Source organism: Protomyctophum parallelum, assembly GCF_964188405.1.
Source record: "Protomyctophum parallelum genome assembly, chromosome: 10".
Lineage (NCBI taxonomy): Eukaryota > Metazoa > Chordata > Actinopteri > Myctophiformes > Myctophidae > Protomyctophum > Protomyctophum parallelum.
In genome coordinates, this window is record NC_139704.1 from 39,203,564 (window position 1) to 39,223,129 (window position 19,566).

At 40.3% G+C, this 19,566-nt stretch overlaps 2 protein-coding genes across 5 annotated transcripts; one reads left to right on the top strand and one right to left on the bottom strand.

Annotated features, from left to right (window-relative positions):
- The first annotated feature begins 776 nt into the window (after positions 1-776).
- Positions 777-7,353, top strand: cryzl1 (crystallin, zeta (quinone reductase)-like 1). Of its 2 annotated transcripts, XM_083774662.1 has the most exons (13): positions 777-1,109; positions 1,328-1,405; positions 1,738-1,810; positions 2,128-2,172; positions 2,264-2,332; positions 2,782-2,915; positions 3,205-3,316; positions 3,519-3,539; positions 4,983-5,081; positions 5,244-5,359; positions 5,886-5,991; positions 6,168-6,213; positions 6,921-7,353. In XM_083774662.1, exons 1-13 carry the CDS (start codon positions 1,044-1,046, stop codon positions 7,015-7,017), a joined length of 1,062 nt encoding a protein of 353 aa, XP_083630788.1. In that variant the 5' UTR covers positions 777-1,043; the 3' UTR covers positions 7,018-7,353. The 2 variants fall into 2 exon arrangements, with proteins under 2 accessions (XP_083630788.1, XP_083630789.1); XM_083774663.1 differs by lacking the exon at positions 3,519-3,539 and having other exon boundaries at positions 779-1,109.
- A 158-nt stretch (positions 7,354-7,511) lies between these two features.
- On the bottom strand, positions 7,512-19,545 carry setd4 (SET domain containing 4). Of its 3 annotated transcripts, XM_083775798.1 has the most exons (15): positions 19,467-19,525; positions 18,645-18,690; positions 17,458-17,539; positions 16,418-16,513; positions 16,252-16,289; positions 15,702-15,790; positions 15,284-15,520; positions 14,111-14,170; positions 13,084-13,213; positions 12,575-12,749; positions 11,829-11,907; positions 11,539-11,619; positions 11,117-11,240; positions 9,625-11,002; positions 7,512-7,717 (listed from the first exon to the last, which is right to left on the bottom strand). In XM_083775798.1, exons 3-14 carry the CDS (start codon positions 17,531-17,533, stop codon positions 10,829-10,831), a joined length of 1,359 nt encoding a protein of 452 aa, XP_083631924.1. In that variant the 5' UTR covers positions 17,534-17,539; positions 18,645-18,690; positions 19,467-19,525; the 3' UTR covers positions 7,512-7,717; positions 9,625-10,828. The 3 variants fall into 3 exon arrangements, with proteins under 3 accessions (XP_083631924.1, XP_083631923.1, XP_083631922.1); XM_083775797.1 differs by lacking the exon at positions 18,645-18,690 and having other exon boundaries at positions 19,467-19,545; XM_083775796.1 differs by lacking the exon at positions 19,467-19,525 and having other exon boundaries at positions 18,641-18,736.
- Positions 19,546-19,566: the final 21 nt, after the last annotated feature.

Below are 19,566 nucleotides of genomic sequence, written 5' to 3' on the forward strand. Positions count from 1 at the left end.
AGGGACAATTTGAAATGAGAAAACCTCATTCAATGACTATACAAATAAGCTTTATCCTATGGGAAAAATGACATTATATCAGAAGTTGTTTTGAATACATAGTAATTAGGAAAATATTTTTGTTATATAGAAATAAAATATAGCAATTATTTCTTTCTGTTAATAGTGGGTTCATCATGTCACAGTGGAGCCTCCCTCGAGTGTTCCTTTAACATTGTGCAATTGGGTGGGGCTGAGGTTGGGTTCTCTCTTAGCCCTGAAACATGTCAGAAATCATGAAGTAGGCCTATGGCTAGCTTCGCTCTGTGTGGTAGACAGGCCGTAGATCTGTCAGTGTCAGTTTCTGAGAATTATGTCAGTATGACTATATAATAGTAGTAACATATTAGGTTACTACAATTTTCAGTGTGGATGTCCTTTAGAATGGGTATTCTTGAGAGTAGGGTAGGGTTGATGGCTATAAGGATTATCATTAGTCCGTTCTTCTTGGTCTTTTTGAATGATTGATATACAAATGGTGCTAAAAGGGCTTATTTCCATTGTGGTTGCTTGCTGTGTATAGGTCTATTGATTGATTGTGTGCTTGTTTGTTTGTTTGTTTGTTTGTTTGTTTGTTTGTTTGATTGAATACTTTAATATTTCCTTTTTAAATATCTCATTTCATCGAGACATTTAAAGACAAACAATGATATCCGTTCCCAAAATGAAGAGGTTTGATTGTTGTTTCTCATTGTTTTCAGGTGCAGTAATCCACAAATACCAGTAGTAGGCAATAACGCAATCATTTAGACACATTCAGCCATAGTAAGGCAGATAGAAGAAGACCCACCACGACAACAACAGTCAGCTGATCGTTTTCTTGCTTTGCTTGGTACGGGCGACGCGGGCGAATTAAATAAATCCATTATTAAGGAACCTAAAAGCACAAAGAAAGCATTGCTGAAAGGTATAAAGATCGAGTGCACGGTTAGATTTATGTTTCAAGTAGGTCCTGCAGGGTTGACGTTTTAAAACACTATAGCTAGCTGGCATAGTTAGTTAGCATGAAAGGCTTGTACTGCAGACCCGGAGGAAATGATGCGGAGACCAAGTTCATTATTCAAGAGACGGTGGGTTTACTGGGTTATATATCCATAATATTAGTAATAGTCTTACTATTCATTCTGCGGCAGTGTCTGTGTTGTCAACCAGTCAATTGTGTTTGTGTCTAGTCATAAAGTCTTGGAAAACGTGCGTAATGCAAGTGTCATTACTGTATTGACAAATAACTGAAGATGTGTGTCTGAATATAATTTCTAAAGCTCTCTGTCTGTGTCACATACTCTAGACACTTCCAGCGCTATTAGACAGCCATCAGGTCAGGGTACAGGTCAAGGCCTGTGGACTCAGTCCACTGAACTTCAAGGTAATTCAGTCATTATAATACCGTAATGATAATAATGTAATAATAGTATTGTTATAATCGTCATCATCGTTACTATTACAGTACTCTGTTCAACATAAGTAAGTATTAAGTAATGTCAGATTATTTGTTATGGTAACAGATGGTTGTTATGGTGTCATTATGTAGGTCTTTTTGTACAAAAGTACAAAAGTAGATTCAAGCCTGCCTTATATATGCTTACAGTATGCAGTTCAAAAGCTTCATTATGCATTTGCCTTATTGAAGTTAGTTATGTTATACAATTAAATACTAATTTCTGTTTCCGTCTCATTTCCGCCTTGCTGTTTCTATAGTTGCTAGGTGACCTGGGCATTCAGAGAGATTTAGTTCCTGTTGGCAGAGCGGTGGTTGGGGTAATTCTGAAAGGTCTGACTCTCTTCCTCTCTCACATACCATTTTGAACCCCAGCTAACATATTCCGGGGGTACATTAGTCAAAAATATCAGATCTGTACATTTTTGGCAAAGACATTTGGTGTAGATCCCCGTCTACACCAAATGTCTTCGCCAAAAATGTACAGATCTGACTTGTGAGGAAAAGCCTCACAAGTACTAGACTACAACCCGGGTCTAGAGGATTTAAGAAGTAAACTGGAAAACACTATCACAGTTTAAACAAAGCTCTCTCCATCTTTGTTTAAACTACATTAGATGTTGTATTGTCTTCTTTCTGTCTTCCTGCAGTGGGCTCCAGTGTTTCCTTCTTCCAGCCTGATGATGAGGTTGTAGGTAAGAAACGTGTGATTGTAACAGTTATTTTTTGTTTGTTTCCTATTCTGTGTGTGAAACTCTAATCTTGCCCTGCTTATTTTATTTCCAGGTATCCTGCCATTGGACGCTTGTTGCTCGGGACTCTGCGATGTTGTTGATATAGATGAACACTATCTGGGTAATAGCAACACACACACACACACACACACAGTTCTCTTCAGACATTAGGGAGAAGCCTGTGGTAGCATCCTCAGTAAAGTACCACAATTTGTCTTTTGTACAAATAAAATGTGGACACCTGTGACTGACACCTAAGCATGGGCCCTGCAGGTTAAGTTAAGTTTCCAAACTTTTTGTGAGGAGTTTATATTCATGTATATGCATTTGTCAATAAAAAGTCAAAAGTTGGATGTCATATGGATGTTGGTTTTGTAGAATTAATCCACATGGCAACCGGGAACAAACGTTCTGTTGCCAATAGAAACCTCTGTAAGGAAACACTCGATTATCATTTGGATCGATTCTTCCTTGTAAGAAGCTAGTAGATAATATGATATTGACAATATTTTGAATACTTCACATTTTCTAAAATGTGTGTGTGTGTGGGTCAATTTGTGTCTCCTCCAGTTCAGAAGCCAGAGAAGCTGGGTTGGGTGTGTGTGGCAGGTGCACTGCAGGACAGTGTGAAAGCTTACACAGCACTACACACACACGCTCGCATGGCAGCCGGACACACACTCCTGATCATGGATGGAGCTAGTGTATGTAAAAACAGTAAAGTGTGTGTGTGTGTGTGTGTGTGTGTGTGTGTGTGTGTGTGTGTGTGTGTGTGTGTGTGTGTGTGTGTGTGTGTGTGTGTGTGTGTGTGTGTGTGTGTGTGTGTGTGTGTGTGTGTGTGTGTGTGTGTGTGTGTGTGTGTGTGTGGAGATAGATGATGTGTATCTTGTTCTCTTCCCAGGGAAGGTCTGACATGCACATGGTCCCTGTTGAATTGATTTGCTTGTCTGTCTGCATAATGTGTTTTAACTCTCCCTCTTTGGGTGTTCCCAGCCTTTTGGCCTGCTGTGCATTCAGCTGGCGTGTTACCATGGAGTCAAGGTCCTGGCCACATCTCACACACCACAGCAGCACACATTCCTGGAGCAGCTGCGGCCCAGCGTAGGTCCGTACGACAATAGTATGTCCACAGGTTGTCCACAGTTTGAATTGCAGTAATGAAACTGCTTTCAACGTAACTTCAGACTGTTCTCCAGGCTCTGCTCTTTTTCATGCTTTGCTGTTATCTCTTTTCTCACTCTACCCTCTGTTACTTCATCACCTGTTCCCTTTCCCCTTCATTGTCTTTCCCCTTCATTGTTCCTCAGGCGTTCAGGAACCTCTAGTAGGTGAGACAATTCTTTCTGTCGCTCTAAACTTAAAGGGGGTGCATGAAAGTGATTTTTTGTTTAAAAAAAAGTGTTACATTTCTATATATTCTGATAGTAATCGTTGTCGTCATCATCATCATATCATACTATAATCATCATCATACTATAATTAACCAAATGTCTGAATGTGTGTTAGAAACACTGCCGTAGCTCCTCACTGCCTGCACCAATCACTCCCACTTTTCACACAGGCATTGACCATAATAATATGGAGGTCTTAACGAATCCCTTTTTTCATCATCATCATCATACTATATAATTAACCAAATGTCTGAATGTGTGCCAGAAACACTGCCGTAGCTCCTCACTGCCTGCACCAATCACTCCCACACAGGCATTGACCATAATAATATGGAGGTCTTAATGAAGCCCTTTTTTCAACTTAACAAATTATAGATTAATAATTAATTTATTAGTGAATTAAAAATGCGAAAACGCACCCAGGGCGCAGTACCCCCCACGGCCACAAGGGGGGGGGGGCAATATCTCACAACGGGTAAGGGCTAGTAGAGTAAATTCTCTATAGCTCCAGTCTCTAGTTCGTTAGTAACCAGAAAAGAGCAAACTGTCCCAGCTGGAAATTTACTTTACGTTTACTAAAGAGCTTGAGAACCTGGGAGACCCCTATTACTGAACAAACACACAGCTTTACGTATTTAACAAATAACCTTTTGTTTTCACAAAATAAATCGTACTTAACCACACCTTTAATTGCTTACCTGTACCTACAGTACAGTAAATAGCATTTACCGGTATGTGATATTTTCCTTAATGTTTGAAGTCGCTGTGTATCATTAATATCTATCCTGTGCTGAAGGTTATATCAGTGTGTGCAGTAAAACAATTTTGTCTTTTGTGTCTGGATGTTGTAACTTTAAAATGCAATTGTCTCCACTATCTAAAGTGATGCTCTAATGTTATCCCTGGCAAATATTTGTCCAATATACTGTATTATCTAGGCTCTATCTATGTCGGCTTGTAGGGACGTTTTGTTTTTAAGGATATTTTATACTGTATGGTTGGAGTTGGTATTAGATTTTTTAAGGCTTTTAATGCTTTGCATCGACAGTACAATCTGGCTGTCACTAGCCCACTAGCCTCGGAAACCCAGACGTTTTTATTTCCAGGGAGAAAAAAGTCTGGGCCCCAATCCACTTCAATACGGCATAGAGTAGCGCAAACGTCGATCACTCTCTGCTGATTTCTGATCGTCTTCACCTTTGTTAAATTGACGCAAACACGCACACCTGTACACACACACACAAAATCTTAATTAGTCTCATGTCCAGCAGCTGTGCACAGTTTCTCCCGGTGGATCCTGCCGGGAGCTGCCTATGCCATAGAAAGCATAGGTGAGTTCCAGGCTACTAGCCCACTAGCTCGTGTTGTGTGTGTCTTTAGCCAGGGTGATTCCAGTCTATGACGGCTCATCAGACCTGTTGTCTACTGTTCTGGAGGAGACGGGCGGCCTGGGCGTGGATACAGTCATAGACTCTGGAGGTAAAAGCACTGAGTGTGTGTCCATTATGTTCATGTGGTGCATGAAGTCTAAATCACAGCACGGTCGTCACACCCTTGCTTAACCCATTAGAGACATGAAACAACTTGACTAACCTCTGGCTTAACATGTTAAATGTTCCGTTTGTATTCCTGTTGGTTCAGTGCGTCTCCACGAGGAGGATGAGTCAGCCGAGACGAAGCTTCTCCCACACAAACATGACATAATCAGCGTGCTGGGAGTGGGGGGGCACTGGGTTACATCACACCAAGACCTGCAGGTAGTAGTAACAACAGTTACATTTACTTCAAAGTATCAATATGAGTATGACAATATCACAATATAGAAATAATAGTAAAAGTCTGAAAATAGCAGATGTACTGTAGAAGAGCACGACACGTGACAATGTGATGCTTTATATGAGCTTGTAGATGGACTATTTTTGGCACGTGATGCGTTATGACCTTTTATATCGACTACTGTCGGTACTGTACGACAAAGTATGACGTAGAGCTTAAGTGGTCGATTCAGTCGATAATAACATAAGTTTGAATAATTTCACATCGATTCATTGATCAATTAAATTACCTCCCCCCCACCCCCTCCAAATTAAGTGCTTCTAATTTTTTTCCGTTAATAGAAAAAGTAATCGATATATATATATACAATTAATAATTGATAGTTGTAGCAGCACTTGCCTTTACACTGGAGAGTGAAGACCATGCGGTCTTGTATCTGTGTCCTCTGTCTTTCATCAGTGCTGTTATGAAAGTTGGATGTTTTCGTTTTCTTTTGTGCTTCCGTAGTTGGATCCTCCAGACAGCAGACTACTCTACTTAAAGTCAGCTTCTGTGTCTTTCATCAACGGTGACGTCTGGACAGCCTCATCAGCTCAGCAAGGACGATACCTCCGTATCCAAAACACCTCGACAACGATGCATATACATGCACATTAATATATATACCGGTATATATATGCTGTTTACTTTTAATATTCTCACTCATAACATACTGTACACACAATGCATGCATTTCCTTTGTGCCAACACACGTATTCCCGTATATAAGTCTTAACAATATTGTAATAGACATCCTGAAGGACATTGTGGAGAAGTTATCAGCCGGAATCCTCAGGTAAGACTAATACCAAACATTCACAATGTATTTGCACAAAAAGAAATGCACAAACATTCTGACAGCTAAGTTCAGGTCTTTAGAGACATGTAGCTTGTTAAGAATAATTGCTAAGAACGATTAAAGCATGCTGTTTGAAGGCGAGTGAAAATATATTCTTTAAACACATTAAATAAGGGAGATGATAGACCTAAGTGAACTTGTTAGGTTATTCCAATCGGATGGGATTTAAAATGCACATCAACCGCTTTCTTTTGAACTTCTGGGGATGATATAGAAAGGGTGCTCAGTGTGACTTACGTAGCTAGGTTATAATGACATAGGAATTTTGAAATACCTATAACCAAACTCGGTCACATACAGTAATAATGGAGCACTAGCATTATGACTGTCATACATATGTTGTACAACCAGCTTTACAGCATTGAGAAAACGCTAAGTAAAAAAAAACCTACGGTAATCCAAGCAGCCATGTCATAACAGTCAGAAAGCATGCGTACAGTATGTACAGTATGAGTGAGTATATTGGGACATAGGGAGTGAATAAAATAAAGTCATTAGTTTTAGTCAACTAAATCTACAGTTTTCCGTTTCCTGTGAAGCTATTGTACATCTATCAATAAAGACAAAAAGATCTAATTTTTTTTATTGTAAAATAAAAAAAAGAAATGGGTATATATCAGTAGTAATTTTCTCTCTCTGTCCAGACCCCAGCCTCAGGAGCCGGTCCCTCTATATGAAGCCACGGTTGCCATGGAGATGGTCCAGCTTCGCCAAAAGAGGACGGCCGTTGTTCAGCTATGACAGCACATCCACTCTGAGACTACTGCACCCATTACCAAACATGCCCAATCCTCTGTGCAGCACAACTGTGTACGTCACAAGATGTGAATTCTCTGGACTCCCTGACCCCGACACAGCTGATTTGATTATCCGTACCCACATTAAAGACACAGGACTCTTGCAAAATGATTTGATTAGCCATATCCACGTAAAATTAAAAAAATTATCAAAGAATCAGTTTGCCTAAATGTTGAATTGGAAGTAACCACCCACTCATAACTAATAGTAATCCACACTGAATTTCATCTGTTTTTGTTGTTTTTTAATTAAAAAAACTCAATGGGTTGGAAATGTCAACTGACTACCATCTCCAGATGTAATTGTCAAGATCAAAACAAACTACACAACCACATTTGTACAGTTTGGGACTAGTTAAAATCTGTCCATTTTATCAGAAATTAAACTATTAAAACCGAGAAAACATCGTGCCATTTTAGATTTATGCATTGGCCATTCAAAAATAGCAGATATACAAAGCTCACAGCGTGTCATTTCACGCCGCGAGCTTGTATATCTGCTATTGAACTTTTGCTTTAATCGTGAAAGTGTGAGAACTACTGATTTGGAAGGCTTAAGAATCTGCTTCAGGTCTTGATGGTTTAATAGTAGCTATTTGGAGCTCCATCAAACACATTGGGGTCGATTTAGGACTTCTATGTTACTTACTTCTATATTACTAATCTAATTACAGTATTATGATCTGGGGGCGTGTAGTATGTCATATTGCAATTTTGGGCATGTTAAGAAGCGCTTTTGACACCCCGCGGAGTGCGCAAAACGGCCTTGAATTAGTCATGGGTGTGTTTAAGGCGTGTTTGAGACGTACCCAATCAACATGTCCGTACTATTCTCTTTACCAGTCAGCTGATGTCACATACGGAATGCGCACTTTGGGGGTCGTGGTATGACATTTCTTCAGGCTGGCACCATAGAAGACATGACATGCCTTTGTCACATTTGGGTTAATTATTCCTATTGCACTGCATGCTGTCACCTTTATGCCTCAAAAGAACAGACCCACCTTTCAGATCGGAATGGAATTGCGAGTAGATAGCAGCATATTGGCAAATTGCCAATCCATGCGTAATTAATTAATTCGATAACGATAGAACCATGTACCATACAGCGAATGAAAGCAAGATTCATAAGGAATATGGAGATTTTTACATTTAATAAAACGGTTGAGAAATGAGAGAACCATGAGTGTTTATAGGCTAATATCAACGTTTTTTTATGAAAGACCAAACGGGCTGTGAACTTGAAGAGCTCAATCACCATCCCGACACGGAAGAAATATAGCCTAGTGCATGCATGTATATGCACTAGCTGTTGCACTTGCACACAGTAGCCTACACACGCTCTTTATTTGTTTCTATTGAAAAACACCAGTAAAATAACGTTTATTATATTTTATTTCATTCAAGTCACGACGAAGGAATGAGTTGAATGCGTGCTGCGTAATGCTGTGGCCCCGATGGTATGGTCTTCGCTGAGTTCGCTCGTAGCATTTTATTGAAGAAGACTTGAATCGGGTGTGATACAGCATATGAAAGCACATTTCCCACGGATTATGGAGATGTTTTTATTTATTTTTAAGGTTGAGAAATGAAAGAATTATGGCCGTTTCTAATCTCAACATTTTTTTTTAAAAGACGCAAAACCGCCATGTCTCATAGAAACAAGTAAATAGGTCTATAAAAATAAGCGCATATAACAGGGGTCTGTAACCTATTTTAAATGAAGTGCCATGTTTTTATTTTCTAAATAGTGAGTCTGCCATATCCAGATTAATTTGAATGACACCACATTAAAATAAAAAAACATATTTTGATTGTCCACAAATATAAAGTTCTTCCTTCTTTTTAAATATGTTCTTGCACATTGTTATAATGATCATTATATATCCCCCTGCAGTCAGAGTTCATAGTTTTAATGAATGAATGTGATGCATTGTGAGCTGGTATAGATCTGCTATTTTCAAAAGTAATCTTTTTATTTGATTTTTGGATTAGCTGTCCTTAGTTGGGCAAATGCATTCATCTGGGGATCCTTGACATGGGAATGTGCTGTGTGACGATCACTGGTTTAAACAACATTAGGAGAAAAGCCCAAATAACCACTTTAGAAACAAGAAAAGCAACCACACAAAGCAACTTTACAGAAAAATAAGCCGCTTATAATAAACAGACATGGCAACACTCTACCAGCCTTCCAGAGCCGCTCAAGTGTCAAATCAAACAGTGCTTTTTGCGTTTATGAGGTGGTCAGACCCACGTCTAATCGTTATGCGCTGAGTGTCTTTAGGTCAAGGGGCTTAATAGCAAATTGCGCAAAGCGAGAATAATTAACATATGGACACTCCCACAATGCTAAAATATTCAGGGACGCGGTATGCCAAATGTGTGTGCGTTCAACACGGGCCGAGTGCGTTCAACACGGGCCGTCGGGGCCGATATGCCTTTCATAATACGAATGTGCGCAGAGCGAGGCCAATTTATGTATCACGACCTGGTAAACTGCACCTTCAAAATCGACCTGATTATGTATTATCACAGGTGGTAAGCCAACCGGGCTGCACTAGCTCCTCCTACTGGTTGGTCAGGGTGCCTGTTTAGCAGGGAGCACAACATGCTTTATGGCAGTTTATGGCAAAGACAATACAATATAGTAGTGTTAATCAAACCTTTAAATTTCAATATCTCCCCTTAACTCTGACAGTATACAAATGGAACCAAATGGACCCGTTAGGGTTAGACCTTTAGGTGATGTATGGGTCAATTTAGACACCCCCCTAAAAGGAACCCACTTTGAGAACCACTGCAATAGGAAATCAAGACTAGCCGTCTTCGATTGAATTTCCTGTACCTGTGGCATAGGTGCTCGCCCCTTTAGGAAACCAGAGGTAGGTTTTGATGTTTAAGTGAACGGGGTGGGGGGCAGGGAGACTAGGAGGCAATTACGCCAACGGTTGTTGTAGGGGACCATTTGTGTGGGATGGCATATCTTGGCAACTTACAAACATAATTGGTTACAACCTCCAGTGAAACTCCCACACCTTTGCTAGACAAACTGAACAGTAACAGTGATTTAATTTAACAAGTTTTATATATATATATAGTTTCCATAGTTCATTATGACAAAATATATATAAAAATATATGTAAACTACAGTATATATCAAGTTTAGAAAGCATTACAAGGCAGTAAAATGTATTCTTCCTGTGATTTGATGTGTTCATAGGATTTTGGGAGCAGACAGCTCTCAAGGGAACATGTCATATTTGACACTGACAATGATATATAAACTTTGCTAGCTACATGGGAAGACAATACGGCAATACATTTGATTGATGCATTTATATGGGTTGAATATGAAAGATTTAAGAGCAGGGTTTAAAAGCTTGGCATTTAGCAACATGTTGCTTGTCTGTCCTGAATGCACTGCAAAAACTGTCTTTTCTTTTGTGCACATATGCTTTATCCCTTTCTATTTATTATTAAAAACGTTGCCGTTATCAGCAGTCAAACAATAAATACTTCTTGGGTTGGGTCATGACTCATGACCAGCATGGATATGTTTCTGGGTCATTGCTGAAAAGGTGTAGCCCTGCTGTGCAACAGTCTGTCGCACTTAGTTTCAACTGGCATTCCAGGAAGTCTTTGATACTGGAGCGCTTTCTATTCATACCAGATGCAAAACCATGTTGACCACATGACAGTTGGATAATCAAATACACAAGAGACAGTCCACACTTTCTGTCAGATATCCCTATCTATACTGTAGTCACTGTTGTGTCTTCAGGTTGGGATGACAATGGCTGTCTCTGCATGCCTTGAAGCAGCTCCAAACACCTTCCCAAAATACATCTCTCTTCTTCTCTGATTGATCTGACCACATCCAGCTGTTCTCTGATTGGTACAGCACACTGCTTGTAGAGATGGGAAATCTACATGCGCACACAAATATATTGAGGCTCACTCAAACATTCTTAAAGCCTTATTGGATGGGATAGGCAGAGGTTTTTGTGTGTGGATATTGGATAAAGGTGCTTACTACTTACCTTATCTAATACTGTGTGTGTGTCCAGCAGTAAGTGTTGACACAGAGTCCAAGCAGTCTGCATGCACCACTGCTCTCTCTCCTCAGTCAATGGTTGACCAAGTAACACAGACTTCCACTGGGGACTTCACAGATGCACACAGAAACAGACCAAGCCATAATTACTGTCTTATAAAGACTAATTTTGATTGATTGATTAGTTTATTAGTGGTATGATTTTACAATGATGCTAAAAGGATAACACTTAAATCCCTATATGGGTTTCCATTGTAAATCAATACAATATCCAGAAGATGGAAAAGAAATAGAACACTGAATGAAAAGCACATCTAGAGAGGTTCACTTTTTACAGAATGAGCAGGTAAATCTGGCCCTTAAAAACTAAATATAACTATATAATGTATGTGAGCGAAATTATCTTACTATAGTGTCTGAGGCAGTGCAAAAATTCTGAGAGCAGTCATCAATCTCCAACTGGGACCGTCACTGGACACTGTTAGGTTACTGATAGAAAAAGAGAAGGGAAAAGTTTGAGGCATTCCATGGGATCATTGAATCTATGTAAAATGCAACCCTGTGTTCTTCCGTAGGTGGCATTAAGACAGTGTTAACAGTAAACAACAGAAGTTATGCAGTCAACCAAAGCCAAATGTGTTTGTTTGGTGTGTAAAGTTCTACGTACTGTAGGGTCTAGTGTAGAAAGCTGATCTTACTGTATGAAGTTGTTCTCTTGCAGGAACTTCATCTTCTGCTCCAAACTTCTGTCACCTCTTACAACCTCACAGAGAACCCCTGGAGAACCAAATAGGAAGGCTTTTTATGTATTTTTACAGTAGATTTAACTTTCTTAACCTTTTACTGTAGTATTGTGTGACAATAAACGGCAACCAGTTATATTCCTTGCATGAAAACACACTTTGTAATACAATTAAGATTCAAGATTCTGACATACAGTCTGGACACAAAAACAATCAACAGACTTGGTTCATAATTGCCCAGCCTTGAGTCCAATTTATCAAGCGAAAAACAACATAATAGGCTTTAGGCTTAAGGCTTCACTCACACCTTACGATCTAGCATACAACATTGATGCATGCTAGATGCATGCTAGATGTAAACAAAGGGTAAGTGTGAATGTATTTCCAATGGAAGTCACATGGTTTGACAACATTTTTGTTGTACGGCTTTCGGCTGTGTTTCGACTGCGCCCATCCCTCTCATACAACAAAAATGTTGTGTCAAACCATGTGACTCCCATTGGAAATGCATTGCGAGCTTGCATCAGTCAATAAGTCAGCTATACTGTACATCAATCTGTTGTGCACGTGAGTCAGGCCTTAGTCAGACTCAAATTCCCTGCCATGCAACAGTTTCAAAGTGTTTGACAACATTGCAGGTGGCATCCTGATGGATTGTCCACATGCCACAATGGATTTGTTGACTGACTGTAGCATGTCACCTGTGTCCACATAGACAACACTGTGAGGATTGCCGGAGGCGACAAAGCCATACTCCAGTAACAGGCGCTGGTTGTCATGGGAGCCATAGTTGATGAAGGCCTGTTGGTAGTGCTGCACCCCGATAGCACTGCTGATCTCATAACATCCTGATGCGTGATTGAAACCTGCTGACACCTGGACAAATATACACACAGAACATATAATACATACACACATATAATACAGTATACACAAATAACTTGCTTTCACTTGCTACAAGTTACATCTGCATCAGCTGTTAAAAACAATGTAATTGTCACCAGCGTCAGTTATTTATAAAAACCCAGTAGCAGATCTACAAGCTCATAGCGCGCCACCGAGTGGCGAGCTACGAGCTTGTAGGTCTGCTATTTTTCAAAAATCGAAGAACGACTGACATAGAAACATAGCTTTTTCAGAAAACTGTTCATTTTTAGAATCTGATCTAAATGGTTTAACAACTACTAGGTTTGTGTACGGTGATATGAACCTGTATGTCAGGCCGGTGGTTGAGCAGGTCCAGGAAGGGAGCCAGAGCATAAACATCCTCTCCAGACAGGAAGGGGTTGGGTGGGTGGGACATGAAGACAGAGCGCGTGTTGACGCTGCACCATGCCCACCTAATGAGAGAGAGACACAGATTCAACACATCTAATGAGAGAGAGAGACACAGGCTCAACACATCTAATGAGAGAGAGAGACACAGATTCAACACATCTAATGAGAGAGAGACACAGGCTCAACACATCTAATGAGAGAGAGAGAGACACAGGCTCAACACATCTAATGAGAGAGAGAGAAACAGGCTCAACACATCTAATGAGAGAGAGACACAGGCTCAACACATCTAATGAGAGAGAGACACAGGCTCAACACATCTAATGAGAGAGAGAGAGAGACACAGGCTCAACACATCTAATGAGTGAGAGAGAGAGACACACAGGCTCAACACATCTAATGAGAGAGAGAGAGAGACACAGGCTCAACACATCTAATGAGAGAGAGACACAGACTCAACACATCTACTCAATACTTCAGTGATTCTCAACAACTTCTACATGATGCATTGCATAGAGAAAAGTCTTTATTGTGTAGAAACTAAAGATGTATGTGTGGAGGACTTGGGAATAACTCCAGTTGGATACAGGTTGTACATGGTTGTATGACATCACTATGGAATCTGGATATAATACTATTCTGTGTGGATGTGAGACAGTGTACCCAAACACTGACTAAGCGTCAAGAGGCGGCAAGATGCCGCCTAGAGCAGGCGTCTCTTCCGGGTTTTAAAACGGCTAGTGGATGGAAATGACGCTCACGTGTGGCTGCAACTTGACGTGTCGGAAAAGCATTTTCGTTTTTTTGCCGACACGTCAAGTAGCAGCCGCGCACCAGCCGAGCGCCATTTCAATCCACCAGCTGTTTAAAAAACCCTGAAGAGATGCCTGCTCTAGGCAGCATATTAATGCTACTGTTTGGGCACACTGAGTGTACTGTGTTCATAGTTCTCTTCTCACCTCAAAGCTTCATACGTTAACACCTCCCCTGCAGGTTTGCTCAGGATTGGCTGTAGGGATCTGTATTAGCCAATCAGAACATAATAGAGATTAGAATTAACTGATGCAGGACCAGTTTGATGCACTCATTGTACACAGAAACGTATCAAGTTTGATTCATTGATAGGGAGTTTGAGTAATAATTATTGATAGGCCAGGATGACTTTTATACTACATTCATTCCATTTATTCCGTTTTGGCACACCAGGACATTATGGACATAGTCCTACTCCTTCCGCCCAACACTCCCTTGCTGACAGGTGCCAACCACATCCCGTAGGAGTATGTGACAATTATCACCCTCCCCCGAACACAGGCCAATTGTGTTCACATACATAGACGCTCGGCAAAGCCGGATGCACCACATGGATTTTAACCCACAACCACAGATGTGGTGGACAGGCACTTTACCACTGTGCAACCCGAACTCAAAGTTGATCGACTATTTTCAACAACCTTGAAACTCAATTGAGCCAAATCGACAATGTATCCTACTAAACTAATACGTTATGACATCCTATCATAAATATTCATCGGCTCATGGTACAAATCACAATAATACACCCAAGCAGGTTGTGCTATACTGTGATAATGGCAATGGAATGCTAATCTATGGCACTTGGCTTTCTACCAGTGCTGATGTGTCATAGTGTAGGAGCCGATCTACAATATATATATATATATATATATATAATAGGCCATCACATCATGTATGTGCCATGTCTAACATCCCTGTTAGTGTGCTTTGTCGCCCTCTACAGACATGGTAGAGGGGACATAAGAACCTGGCCATCAGAGGGCCAGGTGTAGTTGATTGGAGGTTCACAGCTTTTTCCATCTGGTTTTTGTTGCTCCTACTGTATACCTCCTTCTATTCTAATTTACAGTTTCTATGCTAAAAGTATTTGTATTTTGTTTTCAACTTGGATGGAATAAACCCTTTTGAGTTCAACTTTAACCTTTCGTCTGGACATTCCTCATTTCCCTTTTTTGGTCATGTTTGCTGTACAAAGCCAGTCAGTGGAAAAAGGTACTCAAAATCAAACACACAAAGGACAAAAGGTCTCTACACACAGTATAGCACTCCCTCTTGTGTATTCAACTGTTTAACTGGCTTTGCTTGACCAGACCCACCTGAAAAAATCCTGATTTGAAGAATGAATTTCTAACACCGCCTCCCTCTGCTCAATAGCTTGTTTCCTCACACTGGTCGGCAGAAGAGCCATAACGTCATCAGGGAAATAAGCAGGGCATGTGTAAGTGGTGGGCAGGACGCCGATGTATGGGAGCCAGTCAGAATTATCTCCTCTGTGTCGCTCACACACAAGGAAGACACAGAGAGATAATAATGGAGAGAGACGGGGCTTCCAGCTGTGAATGAAAAGGCAGAATGTATGTGGATGTATGCATGTTTGTCTACAGGCTTGTTTGAGATTAATTATCTTTCCTTAAAGAGTATAGCCGACAATAGGTGAGTAAGAGCGTGATCACATTTCTAGCAGTTCTGAATGTGTGGTTACAAGAAGGCATCACTGTTTGTGGGAGTTACTACCTCTTGATGTAATGTCCAAGGTAGCTCTTCAGAACAGTTGAGGTTGTGAGGAGGCATGACAGTGGAAGAGAGATTAACATCTTGCCGGGCTGACAGGAGAGAGAGTGATGTTTCAAGATACTCAAAGTTGTTTGATTCATTCTTTCAAATAACTATTTTTTCCACAAGATGGTCAAACCCTTCCCCAAACCGTGATTATTTTAGTTTTCAGTATTCATGAAAGGATAGAATATGTCATGTGCGATGAACAGCATGCAACAATGTGCCGTCTTAAACAATTTATTTGTATACAAATACACATATGTAAAAAAATACATACTAATACACAATACACAAGGCACCATATGTAAAAGAAAATACATACTAATGCACAATACACAAGGCACCATCTCCCATCCAAGAGAGGTAATAAGAGTGAAAACAGAAGATTGTTCCAGTCAGATGGAGCTTTGTAATGGAATCATGGCCTGCGTCCAACTTCATAAAATATTATTTTGTGAACAGTAAATCATGCTTACTCAATAGCACAATGAATGTTCAGTCGATTTACCTTTATTGTCTTCTGGGCCTGCAGCCCTCTGCCTGTATCTGGAAATATAGGTAAACAAACACAAAATAAGATGGCTGTGTAATGTCTATGAAAAAAAAAGACATTGGTCAATGCACGTACACACAATATGAAAGAGGATGTTCACTAGAGAATACCAGAAATCTACCAGAGAAGTAGCTTGGCTGCAGCAGAATTGAGGTGAATCCACGCTGGTGGAGAAACTTCATTAAAGAAACATACTGGGGTTGATGGCACAAGGAGACTGGAAAGGGAGAGAAAGAATGGTATATAAGGACGAAGGGAAGTTTGCAATAAAGGATAAATAATAATAATAATAATCTTTATTGTCCCTGAAGTGATTTCTCTTCACAGTCTGTTAAAAAAACCAATACATAACCATATAGCACAAAACAACATAACTCATCATGACACAACACCAAGACAATACATTAAGGAACTAGAAAAAGTGCCCTTCCGGGCACAGGTCTCCACCAGGTTATCCACAGATCCGTGCAGTTAGAGGTAAAAACACTTTTCGGCCAGTTATAGCGCCACCTTGAGGCTGAGTTGAAATTGTTCATGTGGCATTTCGTCCTCGGCCTAGTGGGAATGTGGGTGCACAATTTCACGGAGATCACGCGATGTGTTCATGATTTGCAGCATTTTGTTTGAAACTGAGCACTCCTGTGAACTTTGGAAGCCAATCTTAACCAATCAGGATGGAGTCTGATAAATCTGAAAGACCCGTTTCGTTGAATGGCTCTAGAGAGACTGTGTACCAATTTGCGTGATGTTTGGACAAAATCTGTAGGTGTACTGTGCAAAAACGTGTTTTGCACAAAGCGGCCTCCTGGTGGCGCTATAACAGGCCGTTCTGGAAAGTTTGGGGCAGAGGTTCATGGTTGGCATCCAGGGAGTGTGTGTGCAAAATATGGCATTGAAAAACTTGTTTTGCACAAAGCGGCCTCCTGGTGGCGCTATAACAGGCCGTTCTGGAAAGTTTGGGGCAGAGGTTCATGGTTGGCATCCAGGGAGTGTGTGTGCAAAATATGGCATCGACCGGGTTAACGGTGGCCGAGATTAGCTGTTCACGGACACACACACGGACACACGGACGGACGGAGTGCAAAACATACTCTCCCCACATGCCTTCGGCCTGGTGGAGACAATTACCTAGTAGAAAAAAGAAGGGAAAAAAAACACTACCTGACTGGAAGGAGCTCTTTTTCTTCCTTCGCCTCTTCCTCGTGGCTCGTCCAGTACGACAGCCACACTTCTTCATAACGTTCTGTGTGTTAATCAGTGATATTAATCAAGCGAATCAATCATTTAACATGTTTACAGTATATCTTCAGGAAGAAAGTTCAAGTCAAGACATAAAGTACAAACCTTCTAAATTTAATATTAATTGAAAAATGACAATAATGTTATGCTGTTAATATACTGTACATAACAAGAACCCCAAAAGGGGTTCCCGTCCTGAAAGAAACTGGAGAAACTGGAATTCAAAGACAACCAGTTAGGGAGATATCGAAGAGGAAGGATGGATGGGGAAGGATCACAATAAGGAATGTCAGAACAGTTTCTGACATATATCCATATACTAATATTGATGACGTCAGGGATCTCCATATATGGGCTAAATTACGACAGCAGATCGCATTTACTATGATCATTGATTTACTATCATCCCTGATGATGTCATGAGACCTGGGCACAATATATGGGGGCTTTCCCCATGTATAGGGAGTTTGAGTGATACACTGACGGCCAAAAAAACGCACAATTCCATAGTTAACTGCGACCTTTGGTCGCAATAAATACAATTAGATGCTAAAAAGAGAACCTGCAAACGAATTAGCACGTAATGTTAACCACTCAAGTTCTATGTTATACTTTGCCGATTTTAGGCTCACAATTAACAACACATCGCTATGTGATGCGTTGAGCTTGTATATCTGCTATTTTTGCAATTTTTAGAAAAACATATTTGTATTCTACTTTACATGACATGCCTTAGCTAGGCGGTCTTAGGTTAGACAGCCTACAAAAGATGGTCTTTCTCTGTTTGGTTCATAAAGATAGCCTGATGAAACGTTGCTATTTTCCAATAAAGCCATATTAACTGCATTTGAAGACACTGTGCAGGAGTTTTTTTCCTTTTTCAGTGGGTTGGATGGACCCTCGTTTGGTCTCCTATGCACCCGCCTTTAGGTGTGCAAGAGACTTTTTATTTTTTACTACATGCCAAAATAAGGGATGCCGTGTTGGAAGTGGTAATAAGACATCGTCACTCGTCAGCCTAATAGATCTGTCACAATACTTAGAAGGTACGGTTGGACGAGAAGACAGCAATGTCTACTAGTACTCGTGAACTCTCTGTACTTACTTACTGTTCAGAGACAGTTGTCATCTGCAGAAAGAGGTTGATACATCTGCCTGAAAACATTTGGGCAATAAGGACTTCACAAAGACTCCCATAGAAGTACTGTATACACTGTCGGTATAACAAGAATGTTTTACACCAATACACCATTCATTACATTAATAACATTTTGAGTATAACTATTGGTGATTTCATGCAATATTAAATCTAGTCTGAGGGTGAACCGTGGCTGCATGGTATCTAACAATTATGAGAAAATATCCTTAATATTATGAAGATACAGGTAAGGTCTCAAAGTCTGCAAGTGCTTTTTGACAGGTATTAACTATTAAATAATATTTATTCTTCATTGCATTCAGCTATAACCTGCATGGGAATATATTTCAGAACACAGGACATCACTTAACTGTAATGCAGCTGTAAGACCACGAAATGCAAACTAAGCACACGAATCACGATATTTAGGATCAACAAAAGCCCATTTATGTTTATTCGCATTATCACAATGCTAATGTATCTAGCTCTACCTCAGAGGCTCAGAGCATCCATCTATTTTACGCAATTAAACTAAACGTTTTACTTTGTGGAAGTGGACAGCTCCTGGAATTACCCGATAACTATTTAAGAAAGACTATCATAGCATATATGTAAAAATAGATTCTGACATTGAGTGGCAGTGTTGATAAACAGCTGATTAGTTTGGTCATTCCAGCCGCTCTAAACATAATCCATAACTCACTGGGGAGTGGGGTATATTGTGCTAATGTCAACATAGAGGTTAATCATCAACATAATAAATTATATTGTCTGTAACTAGTATGTTTGTTACCTTTTTAGTCCTGTGCCCACTGCTTCATATCTCTGCTCTAGCCATGCATAGCCATGTGCATGTGGGGCATGTGTTTTTCCGGGTATGCGCAGCAGCCCCA